The sequence below is a fragment of the Haplochromis burtoni genome, unplaced genomic scaffold (assembly GCF_018398535.1).
Source record: "Haplochromis burtoni strain Fernald_Lab_line unplaced genomic scaffold, NCSU_Asbu1 Contig_313, whole genome shotgun sequence".
Classification (NCBI taxonomy): Eukaryota; Metazoa; Chordata; class Actinopteri; order Cichliformes; family Cichlidae; genus Haplochromis; species Haplochromis burtoni.
Window position 1 is genome coordinate 252,381 of NW_024582674.1, and position 26,252 is coordinate 278,632.

Genomic DNA, 26,252 nt, shown 5'->3' on the forward strand with positions numbered 1-26,252 from the left:
TAAACTATGTTTTGATAATTCATTTCGTAACAGAAGATCTTGTCCATAAACTATAACCCTACTGCTGAGTACTGAAAATAAATAGCTGAAAAACACAGTGACACTCGGTGTTTTCACTCCGTCCACATCGACGTCTCTCCCGGCACCTTCACTGGTGTTGGCAGGAAGTTGGTGCAGAACCTGTTGAATGCATCTCCAGCTTTTAGTATCAGAGTGCAGACGGTCTGAAGGTTTTTACAGCGTCAGTGAAGTAAAGTTGTTTTCACACGACTACGAGTCTAATGTTTGTGACACACACAGCTGCTATTACCGTATTTTATTTTATTTTTGGACCTTAAGGCGCACCGGATTATAAGGCGCATTAAGCGAAACAAAACAGACTAATTCTTCTTGCTTCCTCCACTTCTGTACCATCGATTCATTAATGCTGGATTCTATCACAGCTGCTCTGTTCCCATGTTGTTGCAGTATATTAATGACTAACCTTGTATTGTGGATGGATTATCTCAGTTGTTCTGACTGAAGTTTGGTCCGTTTACAGCATCCTGCCATGCGACTGTATTTGTCTCTAACCAGCAGGAACCTTCACGTTAACTTTTATTGAGTGGAAAGAAGTTAGCGTTCATCCTCCAGCTTCACTGTGTTTATGCAAACATAGCTGTGTCGCTAGCGATCATGTAGCACATCATTATATACCAGCTAGCCCAAGGACCCAGGACCCAGATTACTCCGTGAGGCTCCAACAATCCATCAAGCGGCGCGGCTTCGTAGCTACCAAAGTCGTACTAAAACGTTTTTTTTTTGACAGATTTTTGAGCGCCGTGTAGCACAGAAAATCGGTTCAAGGTCAGTAAGCACAACCAGAATTCATACATAAGGCACACTGTCAATTTTTGAGAAAATAAAGGATTTTAAGTGCGCCTCATAGTGCAGATAATACAGTAATAAAAATCCATGTTTCACTCACTGAAGGAAAAACTGCAGTTTTTATCCCATAAATGATGTTTGCTCATTATTAGATGTGTTTAATTACTATTAATAAGTTACTCTGAGTCACAATAATAATTCAGCATCACTATGTTGTTAATGTAAAAGCTGACAGCACAGAGTTATGAAATGTGTGACAGAAAGGTTTTTCTGTGTCATCACCGATGATTTTGGATCTTTGGACACTTCTCCCCCAGGAAACAGCCGAAGGTGTTATCATTAAGTTATCATTAGTTCATAATAAGAGCAAGCATACAGCTTTAAAAGACGATCGAGTCGCTGACGTATAAATGGGTTTTTGTTTTAAGGCAGGGGTGGGGAACTCCAGGGCCGGTGTCCTGCAGGTTTCAGATATCACCCTGAATTAAATGAGTTCATTAACAGGCCTCTGGAGAACACATGTAAATCATCTGTGTGGATCGAGGACACGTTTAAAACCTGAGCACATCGACCCTCGAGGCCTGGAGTTGGACGCCCCTGATTTAAGGCACCAGTAATTATGATGTTTGTTAAATGAAATGATTTTGTAATTTTCTGATGTTTATCTGAGGATTTAATTCATGTGTTTATTTTCTGCAGTCTAATGTTGATGATGACAATCTGATCTTTAATTCACACTAAAAAACATAATCACGTAATTAAAGTGTTTTAGCGTTTATCGGACACGTAGTCATGTCACACGTTTGTAGTTTATCAGTTTATAATGAAACTCTTCACATCCTGTGACTTTAATTCCTTTTTTAGAAAAATCTCACGAGCGTCAGAAACGTGATGCCGTTCATTATGGTCCTGCATATATAACCCATGTATGTGTTCACGTGGCTCACACCTGTGCAGGGCTTTGACAGTGGAGCTGAGGAGACAAGATAAGAGGTACGGAAGCAGCCAATCACAGGAGCTGCAGGCAGTGCGTGACAGGCGTAACACAGGTGTTACTGTTCAGATATTTCCCATCAGTGTTACCTGAAGGAAGCTCGGGATGGTTGCACAGCACACTCCCTAAAATAAACCCTCCGGCTTTGCTTCGTATTCGGTGGCCGGTCGTTCTCGTCACTGACTTGATAAATGACATACTCGAGCCGCTCGTTTCAAAATTCCAAAGAAGTTTGGAGGCTTTGGGGGTGTTTTCCAGCTTTTCCTGGTTGGAAAATTGGAGTGACAACATAATATTCCGACTCTGTGATTGGCTGATCTGACAGTGAGCTTCAGAGCCGACAGACCCTTTGTGGGTTACCCTGAACTGAAACCTTCGTGTTTCTCTCCTCCCAGATCTGAGGCCGGTGGTTTCGAGCAGCAGCTCCAGGAGCTTCGTCTGCGGCCAATGCGGTCGCTCGTACCGCCACGCCAGCTCCCTGCTCAACCACAAGAACAGCCACAAGACCGGGACCTACTTCTGCAGCTCGTGCCAGAAGGAGTTCCCCAACCTGATGTCCCTGAAGAACCACCGGCGCATCCACACTGAGCCCAAACGCTACCAGTGCCCTGACTGCGGGAAGTCCTTCAGGGTTTCCACAGCGCTCATCTGCCACCGCCGCATCCACACCAAGGAGAAGCCGTTCTCCTGCCAGCAGTGCGACAAGCGCTTCTCCTCCAAGTCCAACCTGAGGCACCACATGAAGGTGCACTGGAAGAGCCCGCTGCTGTCCAGAAGCCGGTCTTCGGCCTTCCTTGCCGTCTCCTCCAGACCTTTCTGACCATCCGGCCTCGCAGTTCTCCAGTCTGACAGACCCGGACAGCATCGTCTCCTCCAACATGTTACGACCCTGCTCAAAAGCCGCAACATAAAAAAGGCGACGAATACCACACCGGACTAGGTGTGGCCAATTAGCACCATCTGAGCACATTGAGGAGATTAGGGGCGTAACAAACAATATGACCGTTTAATTCAACCTCAATTTAATCCTTCCGGCTGAAATCTGAACTAAGATCCACATTCAGGAAAGTTTCCCCAAATAATTTTGTGATGTCACAGTTCAGAGGGCGAATCAGCAGAGATCCTCACGTACCTGTTAGCTGCCTCGGCTGTTATCCTTACATTAAACTAACGGAGAGCTTGGTGCTCATTGATTGGCTGGACTAACCGTGTCAGACTTTTGGTTTACATCTGGTTTCGATTTTTTCAGTTCCTGTCTGGTGAGATTAGGGCACCAAAACCTGATGAGGCTGAGGTTCAGCTTAGATTAGCTAGACACAGATGTTCTGTGGTGGATGGACGACGTGGCTCGGCCAAGCCGTAAATATGGTGGTGACGATGGTAAATGGCCTGTGTTTGTATAGCGCTTTACTAGTCCCTAAGGACCTCAAAGCGCTTTACACATTCAGTCATTCACCCATTCACACACGATGACTTATAATGATCTTTTAACAACCTGATGACATTTGAAGTGGCTGAGTTGAAGCAGCGGCCTGTAGTTTGTGTAGTTATCAGGCAACCTGATGATCTTTGTTAGCCAGTGTATAACTGATGGATGTCGTCCGTTGGTTTCTGAATGTTTGAAACCTCGTTGTTGGCGCCGTGTTGGGTTTGAAGTGGCCATATTTGAATAACAGCTGGGTTGTTATCACAGACTGTTTGGGGAGCGTCGCAGAGACGGAGTTACCTGCTAACAGTGCTCAGCAACATCCAATGAACAATCTCAGATTTCACTGTGCACCTAAACTCTTGCCCCGCCTCCTCAGACCGTCTTTTAGCTGCAGACGTATTATTGGTCTGAAGCCTCACAGACAGCTAGCAGCCACAGCCGCCTGTGTCACTATCCATCTGTCAGTCAAAGAGGCCACGCCCCCATACATAGCAGGCCACATAAAACTGGAGCCATGCAGCTGTTTTGTTGTCTCTAGTGGATGTTAGAGAAAGTGCAGGTCGCCTGCGTTGCCCAGGAAGTTTAAAACTACATGTTTAGCATTTCCAGCGTTTCTTTGATAGAATATTTCATCATGTTCACCAACTGCAGCAGATTTATGCAAGTCAGAGGAAACTGAAACCCTCACAGCTGGTGTTCAGGTTTGCTGTGTGACGAGGACCTCTCCGGACTTTTGCTCCTGGTGGGAACTCGAGTTCCTCCCCGGCGATACTAACGGTGCTCAGGTCTTTGACCCCGCCTCAGACGGACCTCTCTGATGGATGGCATGTTCTGGCTCCTCGGCAGCAGACACCAGGGGGATTGTGGGTCTTTTTAAAAAATGTTCTCAGTGTTTCTGATTATTGCTAAGGATGAAAACTCATCATCTTCCTCAGCTGTTGCTGTACCCCCGAGGGGAGGCTGAAATCTGACGTGTGGTTTGTGAACTTTCTGGAGGCCTCTGTTCACCTTCCTCCTCACCTGGTCCCCAAAATAAAATCCAGTTAAATATGGAGGCCCAGTGCTGTCACTTCAAAGGAGAAAATTGATCTCGTAATAATAATAATTTTTTTCTTATAATGATGTGAAGTTTTCTATTTTTTTCTTTGTAATTATAACATCAAGTAACTGTTAAGGTTTAGATGTTTGTAGACGAGCTCTGGTGTGTAAACTAAAGCTCTGATAGGTACTTAGGTGATTACTATTAGAGAAATAAATGACGTCATACTGTGTGATAATCTGGAGAGTAATTTGTGAGATTATATCGGTTCATTTATCTCCTCGTCTGGATTTTGAAGTTTTTTTCTGTGATAAATCTGAGAGAAACTGATGAAACGCAGAAATGTTTCCCTGCACGCGTCCATCAGAGGTCGGACGCCACTGTGGGTTTCCTCTGTGGACGAAGCTGGTGTCAGGAGCCACGCAGTTTTGTCTCTGAGGAAAATCAGTGAAAAAACAGACAAGCAGAGACAACAGTGCACCCTCGACTTCAGTCAGACTAACTGGAGTTTGGACCACAAGCCTGTGACTGTCAGACACAAACTAAGATGGAGAACACTGACGGTACTGATGTGATGCGTTTGTAGCTGATTCTTTAGGGACTTCCTGCTCATCTCTGTATCTCTGTGTTTATTTCCTCCCGTTAGCGCTGTGTTATTCACGGTTTTTACAGTTTTACATTCACAGTTGACCCTCTGCGTCTTTAGCTGTCTGGTAACTCGTTCATGTCTAATTAAAGCATAGTGGACCCAAAACCGAACCTTGTGGAACTCCCGTTTTCTAATGTTCGAGAGACATGAAATAACGTGCTGCTGTAACCTCAGAGAGCCGTGAGAACACGCGAGATCAGGTTGGTTCAACCCAAGTATTAGTGTGATTAATTACTTGTTTAGATTTAGACTTTTCTGTTGTTGCCACTTCTTCCACCCATTTGATAAAGCGGGTTGGTCAGCGTCTGGAAGCCTACCGAGGGGCTGTACCCCTGTCATATGTATATGTTTTGGGGATGCCCTGTTGTCCCAGACGTCAGGGGTGGATCTAGAGACATTTCTTAGGGTGGCAAAATCAAAGCCATTATTTTACACACTTGCAGGTGTTACATCCTTTAATATGAATTATACACTGTTATAAAACATCAAATGCAGTAAGTATACACACATTTCGTATAAATATACTCTTAACTTTTTCTTACCCCACATAATTAAGCATTTCAGTTACATAAAATGTGAATTTTGAATCTATGTATAGCCTGGATGGTCTAAGGAGCTTGGAAAGAAAGCTTGAAAGAAAAAAACCATCTGGGCTTCTTTTTTTTAAGTTTTCTTGAAGACGTTTCAGTTTTTCAGTTTTAAGCGCAATTGGTGGAGAGTCCCAGATTTTAAGCCCTATGGGAGTGTCCGCAAGAGGGTCATGGATCCCCTATTGGTCCTCTACCTAATGGGGGGGTCCATGACTGAAGAAGCTTCTCGAATGAGAGGTGGGACGTCCAGACTTTTCTTTCCATGCTCCTTAGGCTACAATGACCTGGATGGATGACTGAGAACCTTCACAAACATATAGCCTGTATCATAAATAAGCATGCAGAACATATAGAAAGCTACACTGTTGCTTACATTTACACAAAATGTCAGAAATCTACAGCATCATGAAACATTTTTCACCAGAACTGTAAACCTATTTTTTCATGATGTATCAGGTTAACCCTCCGGGCTCCCGGGTATAACTGCTCATTATTTACTACAGTTTGATTTTACCCTTAAAAATATTTTTGCCTCACATGTCTGAATTTACAGTTATTTTTTCATTGACACATTGTAAAAAAAATAGAAACCAAGTAGAGAAAAAGTTATATTTTTTACCTGTTTAGTGAATCACTTTCATAACTTTAAATGCAAATATAAACTGTAAATTTTATTAACTTATGCACACATGTTGTAAACAATAAAGTTATACGAAACTATTTACCCTGATTTGCAGCCACCCTATTATTTATATAACCATTTTAAACTAAAACGAGAGAACAATCAGGTGTCACAGTTAAGATGATACTCAAATTATTCAAGTTAGTCCACAGAGGAGAGCACCACAGGCCTGACAGCAGGAGGTGCATCACTCAGCGTTTACGCTGCAATCTGTCTTTGGTGGCTTTTTGGCAGCAAATGTGATAGTGTTGTTCTGACACACACAACAAAACAAAAACTACACACTAACTACACACTCCAAACACGCTACACATCGCAAAACTCGCTCTCAGCGCCATCATTCCCAAAACGTTTCTCTGTTCCTACCAAATAATTAAATCCCACATTGTTCCGTATCATTTTTATTGGTCGACATGTTTACACTTTTCCACTAGTAAGAAAAGGTGGTACGTGATTTGGAGGTGTGGCATGTTGTTTGACCCCAGAGGGTTAATAACACTCACCTTCATTTCATTTCCACAGTGTAACAACTAGAAATCTGCAAATGCCCACAGTGTTGATTCAAAATGTGCTCTGGGACAATCACAGGCATCGGTTGCTACTGACAACAAGAAATTAACAGAAACTAAAGTAAAAGATTATTTTCCATCGGCCCGATGAGGCTTCTGGTAATAATTAAACCTAAACTAATGAAATGACACAGATAAACAAACAGGAACCTAACGATGGAGCACAGATCTGTTCTCGGGTCCACGCCATCAGCCTCCTTGGGATGGTTTTAGTGGTGCTAGAAGAAGTGTCAGCTCACAGTTTTGCAGTGTCCTGATAACGTTTCCTCCATTTCAGCTTCTCTGCAGTGGAAATCTGTAGATTCAGTTCTCTGCTGATGACTGCGGATCAAGAACGCACATATCAAACGCGTCATTTCATTAGCTGCACTGTGCTAGTACCAGATTGGACTCCGCTGTTCTTTCAGTGGAGTCTAAACAACATGAAGAATTAATCTTTATGCTCAGATTCAGCTGCTGAGATTTGGCTCCATGTTGATGTGACATCATCGTGAAATCATCACACAGCTGCTGCATCCATGGTGACAATCTCCTGATCCTCCACATCCCATACCTGCTCTGTCGGACTGATCTGTGACTGAGTGCAATGAACTCATCGTCATTTTCATGAAATCACTCTGAGATGATCTGAGCTTTGAAACAGGGAATCCCAGAAAGCTGATTCTGCTCATCTGGACGTCTTCAGAGGGAGAAACGTTTCGTCATCATCAGGTGACGTCTTCAGTCTCAGCTGACTGCAGGTTTCAATCTTATAAACAGGACATTTGCACAATGACTGAAACCAGCCCACTGAAGGAACAACGGGCTGGGGGGTCAGTTTATGATCATTAATATGCAAATTCTCATGACCACTGATCAACAACCATGAGTCCCATTCACAGAGAGTTGGGGAATGGCTGCAATCACAGCATGTAAGATGGTGACAGATGGACCCTTAGGCCCCTCCTCGATTCAGAGACGGTCTTTCCCTTTTCACATAAATGGCCTCCTTGACTCCGCCCTCAAACCAGCGTTCCTCCCTGTCCAGGATGTTACATCCTCATCATTGAAAGAGTGTCCACTGGCCTGTAGGTGTGAACAGACTGCAGAGTCCTGGCCTGACGAGGTGGCTCTGCTGTGTTGTAGCCAGCGGTTGTTTGGTTTCCCCGATGTATAAATCCTGGTAATCCTCCTGCACCTGACAAATGTCCAGCTGGAATAACCACATTTACTCAGGGCCTTCTTGATGGTGCCCCCCATGTTTCTACCTGTAGTACTGACCCATGTAGCCTCAGTGTCCTGTTCTTAATGACAGTGTGACACCGGTGTGGTCTTCTGCTGCTTGAAGGCTCAGAGATGCTCTTCTGCACGTTGATTGAGAGTTTAGTTGACTGCCTTTTGCCTACCTATCAGCTGAAAGTGGTCAACAACCACGTGCCACGTTCAAGGTCTTTGAAATCACGTTTCTTCCTCACTCTGAGGCTCAGCTTCATCATGTCCACATACCTGAATGCACGTGCTGCCGCCCTGTGTTTGGATGATTAGACGTTGGTGAGCAGCTGAACAGGTGCAGCCGACATGCAGGTACTTTCCCAGTAAACGAAGCCTTTAAATGCTCACACCTGCAGCCAGGTGAGTGCGAGAGATTAAACAGAGACAAAGCAATAAAGATCCGGAGACGCTGCGAGGGTACACTGAACAATCCTTTTCTTTATTCTTTTTTGTTATCATTTCAATATGTCTGTCAGGGTTTGTTTTTTTTAAAGTTTTTATTTTAAATTAAAATTTTGACACACTTATAAAAGACAGCATCTGCATAGAGTTGTCATCTTAAAGATCCATGAAGAGAGAGAGAGAGAGAGAGAGAGAGAGAGGAGGGGGAGAGCGAGAGAGGGCGGAGGGGGCAGGAGAGAGGAGGGGGTGGGCAAGGGGTGAGGAGGTGGGGGGAATACTGGCACGTCACATGAACTAAACAGAACAGCCAACAGCAGTACAAGAGAGGGGGGAGGACGGGGGAGGCGGGGGCTGGAGGGGGCAGGGTCGGGGGGGGAATGTTTTCTTTCTGGAGGGGGGAGAGGGTTGGGGTGGTGAGGTGGAGTGGGGGGGGACAGATCGCTTTTACATTACGCTACGCACACATACACACACAAAAAAAACGGGACACAAGTTGCATTTCCGGTCAAAGTTGCGCGCGGCGCCCCTGTCCTCTCTCTTATTCAGCGCTTTGCTTTTTTCTGACCTCAGGGCTCCGCCTCCACCTGCCGTCCCCCTCCCCCGAGATAGCTTTGTTCCTCACTCATCCCACGCCCTAAAAGTCAGGTGGGGTTCACGCTTGTGCTGTCGCAGTTACGGCGTCTGAAGTTCCCGTGCCATGGCCAACGCCTCTGCATGATAAAGACAAGCCCTTGTTTCTCTGAATATTGCACGCTTCGTCAGGTTAGGCCTGTGTGAGGCTAGAGAGCGGGCCTGAAACCAGGTGGTGGCGCTGGTGGCCGTGGCGTGGAGGTGACGCTGAGCCGTCAGACCAGGTGAAACCACAGGAAGTGGACCGCTTCACCTGCGTGTCGTCTGGAGCTGAGACCTCCTCCAGGAACTCGTGAGGACTAAACGATGGAAAAGCCACGCAGAAGGAAGACTGCGGCGGCAGACCGAAGGTCATCTAACCATCTGAGACGACGATTCTTCTACTAAGATGGACGACTCCATTAACGTGCCGAGTCTCGGTTCTGACGGGCGTAAGCAACCTGGCACCGTGACACCAAGCCACTTTCGCCAGTCAGATTGTTTACAGTGCAGCAGGATGATATTGGATATGGCTAAGTGCTGGCAGGTTGAGTCTGTTCTTTTAGACCTAGGCTCAGGCTAAACTCTGAGGAAGCAGTCAGGTAAAGAGGCGGAGCTTTCGGTGTGTCGTTTGGCGAGCTTGCTTCAGCTGAGATTGAACAGGACGGCGAGAGAGGGAGAGTTTAAAACTGCTAACTTGGCTTCCAAAGTGACGTGCAGGTGTGGCCTGGGAAGCCCTGAAGGCGGGCTTAAATTTCCTAATATGGAGGGAAGCACTTTCATCAGAGGAGCCAGTGGGTGGAGCCTCTGGACCTGGGGTAACAGATGGAGGCGTGGCTGCATTTGTGCCGCAAAAACCTGTGTAGTGTTTTCATTCGCTCCTTCAGAAAGAAACTAAGAGACACGGGCACTCAAAGGGACGGCGGCACCGCTCAGCGGGCGTCCTGCTACTAAAAACACCGCCGTGCCTTCTCCGTCCACAGGTGGGCGCAGACACAGCTTCTGAACTGAGCGTGTGCAGACGCGACAATAGGAAGCCAAGTTTCTCCTAGTCTCTGCTGTCGCAACTCAGCTGCACGGTACGAACAGAGGGGGCGCCACAGCAAGGGCGGGCGAAAGAGGCCAGAGGCCGGCCTACGTGCAGACTTTGACGGGAATAGATATCTCAGTAGATTTATACATAGACATGCAAGTCATTTTTTCTCTCTTTGAAGTTATTTACAATAATTACATAACACAAAGAATCCAGTTTCAGTTTGACAAAATTGCGAGCATTCAATATTCAATATGACTACTATTATTATGATAACATAACTCCTTTGTACTTCTTTAAATCATTGCTATTATAGAATCGTCATCACCTCCATTTTTAAAGTTGATTCGATCACGTTGTGTGAAGCCGTTCGGTCTCCCTCCGGGTTTTTGCAAATGTTTACTGCATCTTTATTTGTCTGTTTGGTAATAATCATAGTAATAACAACAGTAATAATGAGGATAACAATGTTATTTCAGTGTCTTTCCTACTTGTTATGGCAGGGGTGGTTATGGGCGTGGTCTGTCTCTATGGCCCCTCCCCTAACCCCTCCCAACCCTCCCACTAGAGAACATAAACACTGTTTAAAGTGAATACTGTCGGAGAGCAACGGGACGAGCGCGAGCGCCAAATAAAGAACACTGAACATGTTTGTGATGTCATCACCCAGAGCGGGGCGCCGAGCACGTTTTGGTTTTTCACAATAGTTTCAGGAAGACAAAAATCAGCGTGGAGGCGGCTTAACTGCGCCACAGCGGAAGAGCGACGAAGCGGCGAAGACAGACGCGGCTGTGCTCACGAGTCAGCGTGCAGAAATAACCGCAGAGCGCTGGAACGCGACCCCCGAGTCAGGGTCGGCCCACACCGCATTACTCCCACACGGGCTAACGGCGAGTCAGGCTATGGCGTCTCGCGTGTCGCGCTCAAACTCTCTTCACGTGATTTTTTCCAGCGTTGTGCGCCCGCTCTGTCAGAAATGGAAACAACAGAAAGGCTGAACGGCGGCGAACATCCGGATGTGACTCAGATTTATGTTTGTTTGTATTTTTGTTGCGTACACATGTGATGTCACACGACTGCAGTCGGCCTCTCGCACAGGATGCTCGCTGGAGGATCAGAGATCAACCTTTGACCAAATCTGCTGATGTTTAACTTTCTCTCTCCGGCTGTTCGGAGGTATGTGGGCGGCGTGGCCTGTAACCCTGCAGAGGAGCGTTGATCCTGCAGCGTGAAGACGCAAACCAACTGGGACTCACTTCACGGATGTGTCATGTTTTCAGTTCGGACTCTGAAGGTGGAGGGAGAGAGGCGGGTCGGTCTGATTGATGGCAGCGGAGGGGGCGGGGCTGGCGTTTAATCTTTTCTATTTGTATATTTATTCTCTGTTTGTAAACTCGACTCGCGTTGTGCTCTTTGAGATTAGCGGCGAACATTTGGAGGGGAGGGCGGAAATGCTTTGGTCTGAATCGAATCAACGCCACGGCGGTAACAGTGATCATGGCGTCTGCAAGCTTCTCTCCTCGCTTCTGTCGCAATCTAAAAAAAAAAAAAAGTGGAATTTTGAAACCTGCTGCAACCCGCCCACCTGCGATTGGACGCTTCGCACACTGAAACACACTCGTGCTGCTTCAACACGCACACGCACACACACAAATGCAACAGTGGAAGCGAACACGCAGACATCGGGAGGTGACGGAGGCGTCCGAACCCGGCGGGAGGGCTGGAGTTCGTGGGAATTTAACCTTTCACATTTATTTAAACATCACACCGGTCTCTGAAGAAAACTTCGTAAAAATGATGCGTCACAAACGAAAGTAACTGTGAAGTGTTTCCATAGAAACCAAACGGGGTCTGATTGGCGGTAAAGTGCACGACGTGAAGGGTGAGGCGGGGAGGTGGGGTACAAAAAACACCATCATGCAAACTCCACAACGCTTTTGCATGCCTTTTTTATTACCATTATTATAAGTAGTACACACAGTGTGATGGGCGGGGTCTGCAGGGCGAAGGGAGGGGGCAGACTCCGACCCTCTGCGCCATCTTTTTGTACAACCAAACATCTACAGCACGACAGGAAGAGACGAGAGGACGGGGCGGGCAGACGTGCCGACGACCATTTGAACCTTCACTTAGCCGAATCTCCAACTGTTGCCTGCGTGGGTTTCATGAGGTTTTGTCCATTTTTTCGAGAGTATGGCGGCGGGACCCGACAAGTGACCGCCACGCAGGAGCGGGAACTTTACAGAAAACAAACACTCACACATGGCAAAATCAGTGTCAACAAGCTGGCTGGTGCTATGACGGCATCCTCGCATCCACCACAACCACCAACCCGAGACTGCCGCGACGACTGCGACGCCGCCTGGACAACCGTCAACCGCTCGAACGAACAAAGAACGATGAACGAAGCAGCCAATGGGGACGTGGGTTTAGGTTCTCTAAATGTCCGAGGGAGTCGTGAGACATGTAAACGCAGGTAAAACAAGCACACTGGTTCATATTGAATTGACAGCTCTACATGTGAAAACACCTAAAACCAGAATGGAACGAATGGGCAGAGAGAAAAGTGCGAGATCGACCTACATCTACAGACACGGCACATGACCACACATCTGCTGGGCTCTTTGGAGGAGTCGGGGCGGGGACGGTGTCTGCGAAGCTTTGGTGAACGCGCGTTACGTTTTGGTTTTGGGAAGCCAAGAATGAAACAAAACCTAACAATCGTCTACACGGCACCACAGACATCTAAAGCTAATGCTAGCTACTGTGATGGGTAAGAAAACACGTTTTCCACAAAACAACATCCGCTTTCCAACGCTCGAGCTGGCAAACAAAAGCTAATGTCAGCTTCCTGTCGGCAGGTCTCTACAGAGCAAGGAAGCAAAAAACAGCTTTGACTTGTTATGAAAGGCGGCATGTTCTGTTTTTTAAAGCCCTGTCTCTGAAAAGCTTCAAATAATACATTTCTCAGGAAACATGAAACAAAAACTATAAGTCAGGGACGTCGGAAACCCGATCAGGGTCCAGCTAAAAGATCCAGAGCAGAACAGGTGAAACCAGAGAAGACGCCGTCAAACAAAACTAATCGTGAGCGCTGAGCAGGAGGGGACCGTGAGGTTTTAAGGTGGTATTTGGTCGTCCAGCGAGGCCTCAACAGAAGCAGATGAACCTCCGTATCACAGAGCCTGAGCGTAGACGACCCTTCCTCTTCAACGCCGCGGTCCTACATGTTAGCGCAGGCGGTGGCGCGATCTTCAACACAGCACGCAGTCCTGAGATAGGCTGTTTGCTGCGTCACATTTCTATTTTAATCAGCAGTCTCTGTAAGGAGTGACAGTCCTGCAGACGTTCAGCTAACCGCTAATGCAACAAATTCTACTCCACATCTTCAGCCGCCTTTGTCCCGGTGCCAGTCTGGACAGAAACGTCTTTAATGTTTAAAAAAGGAAGAAAACTGATGACCGATCTGTAACGAGCAGCTTCTACATAATCTACACGAAACACAAGCTAACGCTACAGCATGCTATAAGCGACGCAGTCACTGGTTCGATATGTAACACGGGGAATTCGCGAGTTAGGGGGCGAGTGTCCAGTGTGTCTGCATGAAAAGTTAAACATGGAGTTCATGCATGAGCTACTGCTGCATTTAATGTACCGCGGAATTTGGAAATCAGCACTGGTAATGACATCCGAGCCGTCAACGTTCCCGCAGGTTTGCTTTACTGCTTTTCCACAGAGAACATAAAAGCAGACGAAGGCGTTCAGAACTGATTTGAACTCATGAACAACGTCATATTAATCAGAAACTTCCCAGGTTAATGAAACTGGAAATTCCAAGTTCCCGGTTGCAATTGAATGCAGCATATGTTGGGAATTTATATGAATGTATGCGTGTCACATGTTCCACCTTCCACAGAGAAAATCCACCAATAGGAACACCTTCTGCTGGTCAGTAGCACCTGTGCAACTCATGCGCTCACACAGCGTGGATGAAAAATCGCACACACGCACGCACACTCGGGGCTGCAGGTAGGATCTGGGCGAATGCTTTAAAACGTACAGACTAAACATTAACAGCTAAATCGTGTCAGGCCGATACGTCACGGGACGCGTCACACGCACCAAAACAGCAGCACCACGGAAACAACGAAGCAACAAACGTTCCCCATCAAGAAACGGGAAAGCAACGATATCACCGCGACACTCAGGTAACCAGGGCAACCAGCGCTTCTTAGTGTTGTAGTTACATTTGTTTTTCTTCTTTACTTTTTAATGCGTTCTCTTCATTTTTTAGGATCTTCCGGAAGAACAGCTGTGACAGCTTCGAGATGACGGCCGCGGACCTGATCAGATCACCGAAATGCCCAATCCTCATTGGCTGTCCCAGTGACGGGGAGGCGTGGTTTTCTAAACTGCATAGATTGACTCTTGCTCGTCCGAACCCTCCTGTCCCCTTCTTCCCCATCGTTCACCTGTCAGTCAAACGTCACGGTCTTTCTGCCGCCGGCCAATCAAATTCAGCCTGACAACCAGAGGCCCTCCCCCGGCTCTTTGGTTGGATAGGTGTGACGAAAAGGGGAGGTTCTTGCCGCGGACACTCCTCCCTCCCCCGAACTCAGAGGGAAGCGTGTCACGGTCAACGTCCTTGATGCGTCCTACATAACGCGTGGCAGGCCGGGCTTCGCCAGGTTAAGCTAATTTCATTGGCTGACTGAGGTGAACGCCAGGAGTGAGCAACCAATGAGAGGTGGTCTAAAGAGGCAGCGGTGAAACCCCTCCTAGCAACAAGGGGGCGGAGCGTGTTCTGCCAAAGCCGGAGGGTGCTCGTTCTGCAGGCTGACATTCCAGAACCTTCGGCTGCTTGTTCCCGTCTGCGCTCTGGAACAGAAAGTATTCCAGGGCGCAGCTCGGGAACGCTCCAGGGTTCCAGAATGTGATAGAAACATGTTCTCTCTCTTTTTTTTTGGCCTTTTATTTTGTTATCTGAGCTCGTTCCCAAAGGCGCTAAGCTCCGGAGCCTCGACGGGCAGAACTCCCACCCGGCAGCCGTCGCCGTCACTGTCCTCGGAGACTCCGGAAAAACGAAAGAAACTTTTAAAAAATAAGAAAAGAGGCAAAACAAGCAAACAAACAAGTAAATGCCATATTATAGGTCATCAGTTTTTACAGGTAGCTAACCCACGTGTTGCTTCATGTTCAATACATTTACATGTACATCTGTAATAAATAGGTTTATCTGTACCCTCTTTTGTATATGTAGTGTAGTCAGTCAGCTATGATGTCATGGTGTTTTCTCGTGGTTTTTTCTTGTTTTTTGAACCCCACCCGAACCCGTGGTGTTTCCTCTTATCTGTGATTGGGTCGTTATCTCTTCCTAGCTGATTGGTTATCTGTCTTGCATTTGTGTTTCAAGTTTTTGTGTCGTCGTTGGTGTTTCTTTTCTCTGCTGGCTGTCGGTCGGACGGTCGGTCAGTCGGTGTTCGGTCGTCACGGCAGCAGGTGTCGGAGCGCGTTACATGCCCAGCGTGCCACCGATGGACGACGCCAGGACCACGCCGAGGATGACACAGCAGATGATGATCATGATCTTCTTCTGCGGGGCGACGACAGAAAACAGAGCGGTGGTTAAAGATGTCAAAAGTCTTAACACCTGGATGTAGCGTCCAGCAGGGGGCAACTCTGAGCGCACAAAATTACACATCATCTCGCTCATAACACAAATGGGGGCTCATCCGGGATTCCTTACCTTGCGAGCCTGGCTCTGGTATTTGACGGCCTTCTTGGTGTCGGAGACGGCTCGCTCCACGTAGTCGACGGAGTGCTCCACGTTGTACTCGATTCTGTCAATCATCTCGCCCTAAAAAAACACACGGGAGGCAGAATTTAACTCGAACCGCCCCATGGCAGCCCTTTGATGGGCTGCATGAATTTCCTGTTGCATCACGGGACGCACCTGGCTCTCGACCAGCATGGCCATGTCGACGAACATGTCGTGCAGCTCACGGATGCTGTTTTCCAGCTTGATGATCTCAGTGTGCCGGGTCTCGATCTCGTTCAGGGCCTGCTTCGTCATCTGAGAGTCCATTTTGATCTGCGAGGCAGGTTCACACAGGTCACGACTCTGAGCAGCGATGGAGTAATTGTGATTTTTTCCACCACTCTGATTTGCTTGTTCTTTTGTTTTTTTTTAATTTTCTCTCCATATTTATTGTCATCAGATTTTTTATATCAGTGAAGTCGTACAAATGAAGTCAAGAATCGAAGATCTTCTACTCTTCTCATGTTTTCATTTATAGAAGTTATTAAACTGGTTCTATTTAGAAAAAAAATGCATAAATGTTTTTAAAGATTAAATTAAATTAAAATTACATTTTATATTAATTTCAATACAATTAAAAATCTCTTGACAATATTTCAAATCAATCTTTCAAATTAAAATATCAACCATTTTTTGTGAGCATAAAGTATTTTTCAGCTGCTTTTCGATGGATAAGTAAAACTAATCGGATCTTCCTTTCAGATGGTTTTATTGTGGAAAAAGTGAAACTATGTGAAATATTTTTAGGCTCTCTTTTGGTTCTTCTTGAGGGAAACTAAACTTTGATTCAAATTAAACCTTTTCAGTGCTAAAGTCTGTGCCTGCTGAATTCCTGAAAGGCTTTTAATTTGAAATTTTTAAGCTGTACTGAAGTATGTTATCTTCCAATTACATAGAAAGCAGAGCTGAAGTACCTTGGGAGGGTGAAAGCAGTTTAAATCTTTCGATTTAATTCATACTAAATGAAATATTTTAGCAGTTAAACCTTCTAACAGCACATGCTGGATACAGCTGTGACCTCTGACCTCCAGTCCTTTCAGAATGACTTACCTTTTTGCTGTAACCGAACAACTGCTGTCAGTCTGTTTCTTCCTGAGCTCCTCTGGTGTCCCAGTCACTATACTGTGACGTCACAACCAGACGAGCTCAGTGCTGATTGGCAGCTCAGTGTTCAGTTACAGTCACCAGCAAACATGGGAGCTTTTAATTTGAAGGAGCAGGAATAGCATGACACAACTCCTTCAAATTAAAAACCTCTGCAGCTCCCATCATACCCCTCCCCCTCCGTCCCCTTTCTGTCATGTGACAGTGGCCGTGTTCGCTTGATGTCTCAGCGCACCTCGTGGCCGTTCTGCATCCCAGACACTTGCCGGGATGCAGAACGGCACAGGTAACGTAAGCCGGGTGGGCTCAGGTGCGTTGCTTACATCATCAGTGAAGATGGCCAGCTTGCCACTCTCCAACATGTCCTCGAGCTCCTCGTTGGTAGTGGTTCTTCCAGCTGCAGAGAGAGAACACAGAGCAACACTGTTAGAGTCGCACAGCATCGCAGCGAGAAAACGACGAATCAGGAAAAGAAGCTGACAGAAAATGAGGTTTTGCTAAACACACCAACAGAGACGCATAATCGAACAGCTGATGGCACTCAGTCACTTCAGAGTTAAACTGAATCCAGCCCGATGTTAAACAGTAAAGCGGGGACGCTGTTCTTGGACACGTTATCTTACACGCCTGAACACGATCCAACAGGAAATCTGTATGAACATAACTAATACAAGCTCTTTGGTCATGTGCTTGGTATAAACCCACAGCCGAGAGACTAGACTTACGTAGAATTTAAAAAATAATCAAGGCCAGAGTTTTGGCTCATGATGAAAACGTTAAAATGTTCCATGTTTTCACAGTGGCCATGTGTCCACAAACTTTTGGCCACACAGGGTAAGTCTGGCAGCTGTGTGAAGGTCAGCTGATGCTGCTGAGAGCAAAGTAGCTGCACGCGGCCTCTGCAGTCTGTACTGTTTATCTGTCTGCATCAGTGTGTGTGTCCCTGTGTGTGTGTTGTCCTGTGATGTTTATCTACACACTGTGTTGACCTCATTTATTATTTACAGCCATCAAACTGACTGAAACACCAACAGCTGCAGTTCCTGTGACGTCCAGCAGAGGCAGCGGTGAGCCAGCCCCACACGGACAGATGTGGGTTCAAACAGCAGCAGCTCTGATGTTTAGATTGTCATTATCTTCCATCCACAGGTTTGTGCTGCCTTTCTACTCTCGCTGACCACTCAAAGCTTTATCTCACCTACAGCCAGTTCAGAGTCATCAAGACCTTCGAGCCTTCAGGTTGAGAGATGACCTCTGACCTCTGAACAACCATGGTGCTGACATACAGTAAGACTGCGTGTTGCTGGCGTGTTGTGTACTCACTGATCTCCAGCTGTCTCTGGATGCGGTCCTTGCAGCGGTCGCGGTACTTGGACTGCGTGGTGTTGTACTCAGTCATCACCTCCACGAACTTGCGTGACAATGTCGAGTGCTGCAGGAACACAGAACACTTTTACCTGGAGCCATAAATTCATCCACGTCTGCATTCATAAAAAACATCTCTGCAGTTTTGTGGTTCGTTCGGCCTCCACCCTGAAATCTACACCTGTGTGTCACACATTTAGACAAAACTATAAGATGACAATAAAACAGCTTTGAAAAGCTTAAAATGCATCAAAAGCTTTGTCTCATCAGATCATGTGTGTGTGTGCGTTCAGACATAAAGCACGCACACTGCTGTCAGTGGTGTTGCAGTTCTTTTTCTCTGCCACCAAGAGGCAGCAGGGAGCAGACTGCTGGAGAGGAGTGGGGGGAGCCAGGAGCCAATGACAAAGCAGAATACTGCAGGGTCAAATTACAGACAAATCACGAGACGAGCTGCGGAGGCGAGAGGGCGCCTGGAGAACACAAATAGCACCGAGTCACATGGTTCCTGTGAGGAGGCGCACACGCTCAGTAGGACGTTAGAACAGAAAGAAGAAAGGAAGGTACAGCAGGAAGGGAGGATCCCTGAGTGGGTGACAGCACGGGGTCAAGGGTCACCGCTTGCATGAAGGGGCTGTTAACATTTCAGCTGGAAGGCCAATTAAACACAAAATAGCCTCCTAACATCCAGCAGGGGTCAGGGGTCAGGAGGAGGGCTTTCTGGCCTGTTTGAAACGGTGATGTCAAAACAAACGTATGAGGTTTCACTTGAAAGGTATGAATTTATTGTCATGCAGCTGAAACGACCCCGTACACGTGGCTTGCTTCAGAGGTCAGATGTTCCACGTCACATCTGCTCTCCTGACAAAAGCACGGCTCACCTGCGTCTTACGGATCCTGAGGTCCGCTGATGATCTGTTGAGCCCCTCCTCCTGCTCGATGCTCTGCTCGATTGCTGCGGGAAAACAAACAGAGCGAGTTCAACGCTGAAGCAAAGCTGGCAACGCAACAGACGCGCCAACGGGAAACAACGAGGGCGAACGAGGACCGAACGCCTCGCTCAGAGTTCAGCAGGTTCACTGAGAAAACCGTTAAACAGCTTCAAACTAAGGTTATCATAGTGAACTTCAACCAAAGACTGAAAGCGAGTAATTCAATATAATAACAACACTGAATTACTGAAACCACCAAAACTCCAAACAGCAAACAGACATCTTTCATCCTTCCACCAGCGCAGCGGCTTGTGTCCAGTGTTTCTGCTAAATGTGTTTTGGCCTCTTTCAGAATTCATGCAGGAAACTGAAACTCGCTGCCTTCGGGGACGTTGAGCAGCAGGGAAACACATTTTTGAAAATGTTTTTTTTCCATATGACAAATGAAAGAATGGGACAGTAAACTGACGTTAAACAGCCTGTTCACCAACACTGCCCCCCTCATCCTCACCCTGCTTCATCGCCTCAGCGCTCGAATGAAGTTGAATAATGCAACACCAAAGAAGCTCCACAGAAACGACGTCGATGTGTCAAAATCAGGGCTGTTGTCATATATTCAGGCTGAAATCTGCTTTCTCGCTGCTCTGACCGTAAACGACGTGCGTGGTTTGTACAGCTGGTGTTAGAGATACTTTCTAATTCTCAAACATGAACCGTGTTTATAAAAGTCCAATTTCACAGATTAAAACCTTCATTACAATCCAGAAGCTGTGACAGCAGAGGTCGACTACATGGCGTCAAAAGCTCTGTTAAGTGTAGCGATGTCAAACTGAAGCAGCCTGACTGCAGTGAACACAAACACTGTTGAACCTACAAACACTGTTGAACCTACAAACACTAAACCTTTGGCTGCAGTAACAGGAACCGACACGTTTCTCCTCGTCTGCTGTGAACATTTGTTTGTGTTACTTCAGCACAAACTGCGCAGTAGATTGATTTGATTTAGTTATTCGTCTTAGTTTCTCTTTATATTGGGTGATTATTGCCAATCCCTTAGTGGCTTTTTGCCCACAGCATGAGAACCGCTCCTGAAGTGTGGATTTTGTAATAAGCTTGTCAGCCTGAAGGGGGCGATGTAAAGACTATGGACCTAGAGCTGCAGATGAACTAATGCAAGGTCAGACAGCCTGAGATCTGTGAGGAATGTAAAATGAAAAGGACGTCACAGCTGGACGTTACCTCAGTGCAGTGTGTGTGCATGCGTGGACACCATGGTAACCGGCTGCAGGTCTGTCCTGTGTCATGTGACTCTGATGTGAGTTTGTCTCTGGCATTTGATGAGCTGAAATGCTTACATAATGGTTTCCACTCAGTCACTGTTCTTGTTTTAGATACAATGTGGGGACCCATGTCTGTTGGGAACACTGTGGTAATGAAGATGATGAAATCTTATGCTAGGACCTGCTTTAAGTCTCCATGAAATTAATGCAAGTTGATATCTTGTAATGTGATAAAATCACGGTGTGTGTGTGTGCTTCCTGGCTCGTGGCCCAGCTGCTCGCTGCTGGATCCACAATGACTCAGCAGTATCACATAGCACTGATGGTGTGTGTGCGCGGTGTTGGTGTGCATTTGTCTGTGTGACAGTGAGATGAAAACTCGGTGAGTAAGCAACAGCTTGTGGGTCCTCGTGTGTTTGAGGACGACTTTAGCATCTTTAGCTTATTTAGAAAAAAACATGTTTGTTCTTACGTAAAAATCTGTTGCAGGAATATGAGCTTCATGCTGACCACGGTCCAGGAGCATGATGAAACAGAAAATCTGACATATTGATGAACACACTGATCACTTATTGATGTTACTGAAACAGATAGAAATAGGAAGCAGAATGTCTAAAAAAAGGAGCTTCATCCCCAAACTTTGCTCTTCTTGGTAAAAGTCCAGCAGATGAGTGAATCTTTGAATGAGGGCTTTACCGCACACATCCTGACCGCTGACAACATCAAAAACATAATATCGTCACGCCAGAACACCTCGTGGCGTGGATGTGCTTGCCCCACCTCTGTAAGCTGCTATGCAACTGCAGCCGGGCTTATTTCAGATGTTATTCAGGGGTACTGTCTCTTTAAAAACTGGACAGTTTCACAGTCTGAACCCACAGTCGCTCAGACACGGAGACAAAGACTTTTTAAGAACACAAATCTGCTGTGGGCAGAGCCTGTCTGTACCCATCCCTCAAACACCCCCGAGGATGACAGATCTACAGTAGGACCTGCTGCAGTGTGTGTGTTTATAAAAACACTCGTAGCCTCGCAGGGGTTCCAGTTATAGCTTTATCTCCAGCATCAGCGCTATTCTCAGACTGCACATGTCGTCTGTGTGTTTTCACACACACATCGTTCTGGTGTGTGTGTGAGTGAGTTTCATCCTCAGGGTGTTCATATTAAAGCGGTGATGTCCTTGAACCTTCAGCATGAACTGACTCAGTAGCTTTAAGCTCATTGGCCTGTGAGTGCGTGTGCTGCTGTACCAACGACTGCTGCTCGATATACCGCCACGCCTGTTTCTGAACATTGTCTTCTTTTGCTGAAGGTCAACAGAAAACACCGTAAACCCTCCAATAAAGCTGGACTCACATTAAAACGTCACGGGTGTAGGAATGGCGGCGCCATGAGGCGTGGCCTCCTGTGTCACCTGTTCACAGGTGAATTATTTGCTGTGAATGTCACAAAGAACTGGTCACATGTTTCACACAGGTGAGAACAAGAGAGGGGCTTTCAGAGGTCAGTGTCCAAAATATTAGGAACACACAAATAGACCAAAGATCCCGGGCGTACGACTGACTCTAAAAGTTATACTTACGTGACATCACCACTTCTGGATCGATTGTGAGCCAGCTTGGCTGTGGATCAGGGGGCGGGACAACGGCAAGCTTTACATCCTCTGACACGCGTCATTGACAGGTAATTTAAGGACCCTACTCCTCATTTCTACCTCCATCTGCATGTTCTTGGACTCTTTGATATAGCTGCTTTGCATGAATCCGTTCAGAATAATCCTTCTTTACCTTGTTCTGGGTCTTTATTTACACTTGTAAACTATCCTGCTTTTAATTGAAGCGTTTTACAGCAACCAGCAAAACTCAAACGTTCACAGACGCTGAAAATCACCTGCAAGCTGCGCGCTGAGCTCGTGTTTGACTCTGTGCTGAAACAAGCTGCTCACAGCGCACCGAAATAAGCTCTCAGGCTGCAGCACGAAGTCCTGCCTCTTCAAACAGCAGCAGGAAACGGATTCATGCTGCTGGGATGGGACAGGAATATAAATACACTCGTCCTTCAGAGATTTCCCTGAGAACCCAAACTGACTTACAGTGAGTAATGTGAACTTCTAGAGCCTCGCAGTAGATCCTGTAAAGTAATTAAAGAATGCGTCGTGAATTCACTCGGCGCTGTCTGCAGCAGGACGTCGATATAAATGGGTTTGGATACGAGCGTCTCCACTCTGTCTGAGAAGATGCTTCCTCATCAGAGCTCCTCGCCTGCACCGTGATGTTTCCTGCAGCAGCGCCAGGACGTACCTTTTAATTTTGAGCGAACTTTATTGGCTGTCTTCTTGATGTCAGCTGTGAGGTCCTCCAACTCCTGCTTGGTCTCTGCAAAGAAAAGAACCAACACAGTGAGTTTGTGACGCCAACAGCAGAGATCTGAAGCTAAAGCTGAAACAGTCTCACGCTTTAAGGCTAAAGCTTTTTTCTGATTGGCTGCAAAAAGTTTGAAGAGCGGGTGGGCGGGCTTTGTGGTCCTCTCTGACATCATAAAGATCCAACACTGTGAGCCTGTTTCCTGTCGGTGTCAGCTGCCAGCACCTGGTGTACAGGTGTTCCTGACTCAGATCTGGCCCTAACACAATAAAACGGTTGTTCTGGGTTATCATCAGGTTTTTATTATTCCTCATATTTGACGAGCTGCTATTTGTGAAACGATCATGACAAATGATTCAAGTTTGATCTCTTCAGGAAGCTTCCAGAACGCCAGAGAAAGACAAACATCTGTATTTCCCTTCATGGTTAATTTAGTTTACATTTCATATTTGATCATTTGTATTCTCTAGGATCGATCGGGTGTTTCACCATCACGAGACCTCTGCTGGAGCTGACGAGGTTAAAAACAAACTGGTGTTCTGAGAGCAGCCTCTTCAAACTCCACCTGACCTCCACCTCTTCCCTTCAAACTCCCAGCGACGAGTCGGAGTTGAATTCAGAGGCTCTGATTGGCTGTTAGCTGTTTTTGCTGAGCAGCTCTTGGTTTTGTGTAGAAGCTGAGCTGTCGTGTTTGCCTCCCCCTTCACTGCTGGTGTATCGAGGCTTCCACTAAGAGTCCAATCAGGTCGATGCACACAGTCGTGTAAGCGCTGAGGCTGGAGGAAGCAGACGAGCAGGAGGGCGTGCAGAAACATCACATCCTGTCAGCCATGATGGAGGACAGCGGAGGCAGCAGGCGCCAACTGCAGCTGCGCGCTGAGATTTACAAGCGCTGCAGCGCCGCTTGGCCTTTCCCGCCACTGACTCGCTTCACTCCTGCAGCTCTCATTAGCATGTCATGCTAAAGCTGGGGAACAGTCTGCGAGTGGGACTCGAACGTCAGCACATCCATGCCTGCAGAGGCTGCACACAGCTCAGTTTAGCCCACTGATGACCTTTTTCCACTCATTTCTGACGAGTCAGCAACTTTATTTAAACTGCTGGTAAAGAAAAGACGTGACGCTGTAGCGGCGGCCTCAGCGAGGTCCTCTCCACGTGTGACGGTTAAACACTGACTTTACTTTTCTGTGCGGCGAGCCTGTGTCTTGAGCTGATCATAATCACTCACTTTCTGCCCCTTTGTGGTCGTCGGCCATGTTATAGACTTACAGGAAGTTGGTCTCCAACGTGACCTGAAGCTTCATCGGTTTCTTTTTATATCAAAAATCTTTCTTTACACTTTCAGGTACTTTTATTCTGAAAATCATGAACAAATTCCAACAGAATCGAGATCACAATACGTTGGTCCGACAAAACGAGTGATGCCGAATTTCAACGTGTTACCATAACAACAGGAAGTTGTTGTACCTCCAGTACGCCTGAACACAGGTGCCTCCATTTTGACTCCACAGGCTGTACATAAAAGATGGAAGTGCCCACAGTACTCTTGGGCTATGGAGGCGTGACGACGGAGGGACTGTGGATCCGTGCGGCAGCGACCCGTCAGCCACACAGAAAATCCTACTTCCTGCTCCTTCCTGATGCTGATGACGCCCAAAACAAACATCACGTTTTATTCAGGGAGACCTGAAACCAGCGACTGAGACCACGAGCTAGTCAAGGTCACCGGTTTGTTCCTCTTCCTGTCAGCCAACGACGGCGAGCGTTAGACGGATATCGGTCTGCGACGAACGAGGCCGAGCGGGGTGTTTATGAATGGGCTGTACTCCTCTGCTCTCACTACAATTCCCATCATGCATTATTCAGGCAGAAACACAGGGATGCATTTTGCATGACGGCCTGTCGGCAGCTGAGCGCGAGCTGACCCAGAACTGAGGGGGAGAAGAAGACAGAAAGCGACATGATTTCACCAGAAGGGAGAAGAAGAGTCGGAGGTCAGACGAACACGAAGTGACGCTTAAAGACATCAGAGATCCCGTCTGAGCTCCAGAACCTCAGCCGCTGTCTGTACTGCAGACGTCACCGAACATCCTTTAACATTCGATCTGCTGTAGGGTTTAAAGAAGAACTTCAACGCTCTGCTTTCATGTAACCTAAAATACTTGGAGACCGTGTGGCTGCGCTCGTGTTTTAACTCTGCTTAATGTTCCTCGCCGTGAACATGTAAAGCATCACTAACATTCAGGATCCCTGTGATGTCACACGGTCGTTCGCTTGCTCTGGAAACTCTGGAAACGTTCAGATTTGTTTCCGGGTTTAGTTTTGAGGAGTTTGGGACCCAGCAGATATCAGGGGTCAATAGTTATGATGCAGCAATGATTCTGCGTCGTGTAGCGTCCGTGCGCTGGGAAGAAGTCTTCAGTTAACCAGGTTTAAACTCAGATTTGTGGATTATAAAAGTCTCACAAACTCCCAGCATGCATCTGAGAGTAGCTCTGCAGCGAGGGCGCGTTTGGTCGGGGTCACCCTGTAGACGCAGCGTTTCTTCGTTAGCCCGTGTCGGCGTGTAACAGCACTGACTCTCAGGTAGAGCTGCGCCCACCCGTTCCCCTTCGGTCATTTTCCTGCACAGCTCACGCCGACCGAAGGGTTTCACATGTCACCGCACACTCACAGCGTTTTCTACACACACTTACGGCGAGGCAGCCGAGGCTCGTCATCTCCTCCGAGGTTAACGTCACTTCATGCAGTTTAAACAGACTTCACAGCATGAGGGCGGGGATCAGAGGGAGCGACGGCGACGAAGGAGACGAAGACAGCGAGAGAGAGGGAGGAGAGGGTGGAGGAAAGGAAAAAGGAAAGGATGGAAAAACAGGAAAAGAACTTAAATCATGCAGCAACAAAAGAGAAAAACAGCGTGCAGACAGTCGGACAGCATGCAGAGCAAACAGAAAAGGTGCAAACATGAAGCCGCATCCTGTTCTTCAAACAGACACAGAAGGTTATAAATCATCTCCTCACGCGGCTAAACAGGAGCGGGCGGCGTGCGGGCGCTACGAGGTCACAGCAGGTGGGTCCAGCTGATGACTTACAGTCAGCTGTTCACAGTCAGCTGTTCGACACTAAAACGAGCTGCGGCACAAAGTCGCCGTTCAGCGCCTGTTTACGTTTCCTGCTGCTCGAACTTCCTCAGAGGCTCATTTTGCTCATGCACGCCATTAACCAGCATCAACTCCACATTACATAAACCCAGGCAGTTTGCTACATCCTGATTGG

The 26,252-nt window shown here is 47.0% G+C and overlaps 2 protein-coding genes across 3 annotated transcripts in view; one reads left to right on the forward strand and one right to left on the reverse strand.

The window, feature by feature from the left end:
* si:dkey-89b17.4 (zinc finger protein 646) overlaps positions 1-6,149 on the forward strand; it is a 24,974-nt gene extending 18,825 nt beyond the window's left edge. Inside the window, exon 5 of one of the 2 annotated variants that reach the window (XM_005947145.2) lies at positions 2,257-6,149. In XM_005947145.2, the coding sequence (XP_005947207.1) occupies positions 2,257-2,681 (425 nt within the window). In that variant the 3' untranslated portion in view covers positions 2,682-6,149. The remainder of the gene's footprint in view (positions 1-2,256) is intronic. The other variant, XM_005947146.2, reaches the window with a different exon arrangement.
* Positions 6,150-14,361: 8,212 nt separating this feature from the next.
* Positions 14,362-26,252, reverse strand: part of stx1b (syntaxin 1B) — a 43,580-nt gene continuing 31,689 nt past the window's right edge. The window contains exons 4-10 of the mRNA XM_005947147.3: positions 22,914-22,988; positions 19,283-19,356; positions 18,360-18,468; positions 17,360-17,433; positions 16,068-16,205; positions 15,861-15,971; positions 14,362-15,707 (exon numbers count right to left, since the gene is read on the reverse strand). Of these exons, the coding sequence (XP_005947209.1) occupies positions 15,627-15,707; positions 15,861-15,971; positions 16,068-16,205; positions 17,360-17,433; positions 18,360-18,468; positions 19,283-19,356; positions 22,914-22,988 (662 nt within the window). The 3' untranslated portion in view covers positions 14,362-15,626. The remainder of the gene's footprint in view (positions 15,708-15,860; positions 15,972-16,067; positions 16,206-17,359; positions 17,434-18,359; positions 18,469-19,282; positions 19,357-22,913; positions 22,989-26,252) is intronic.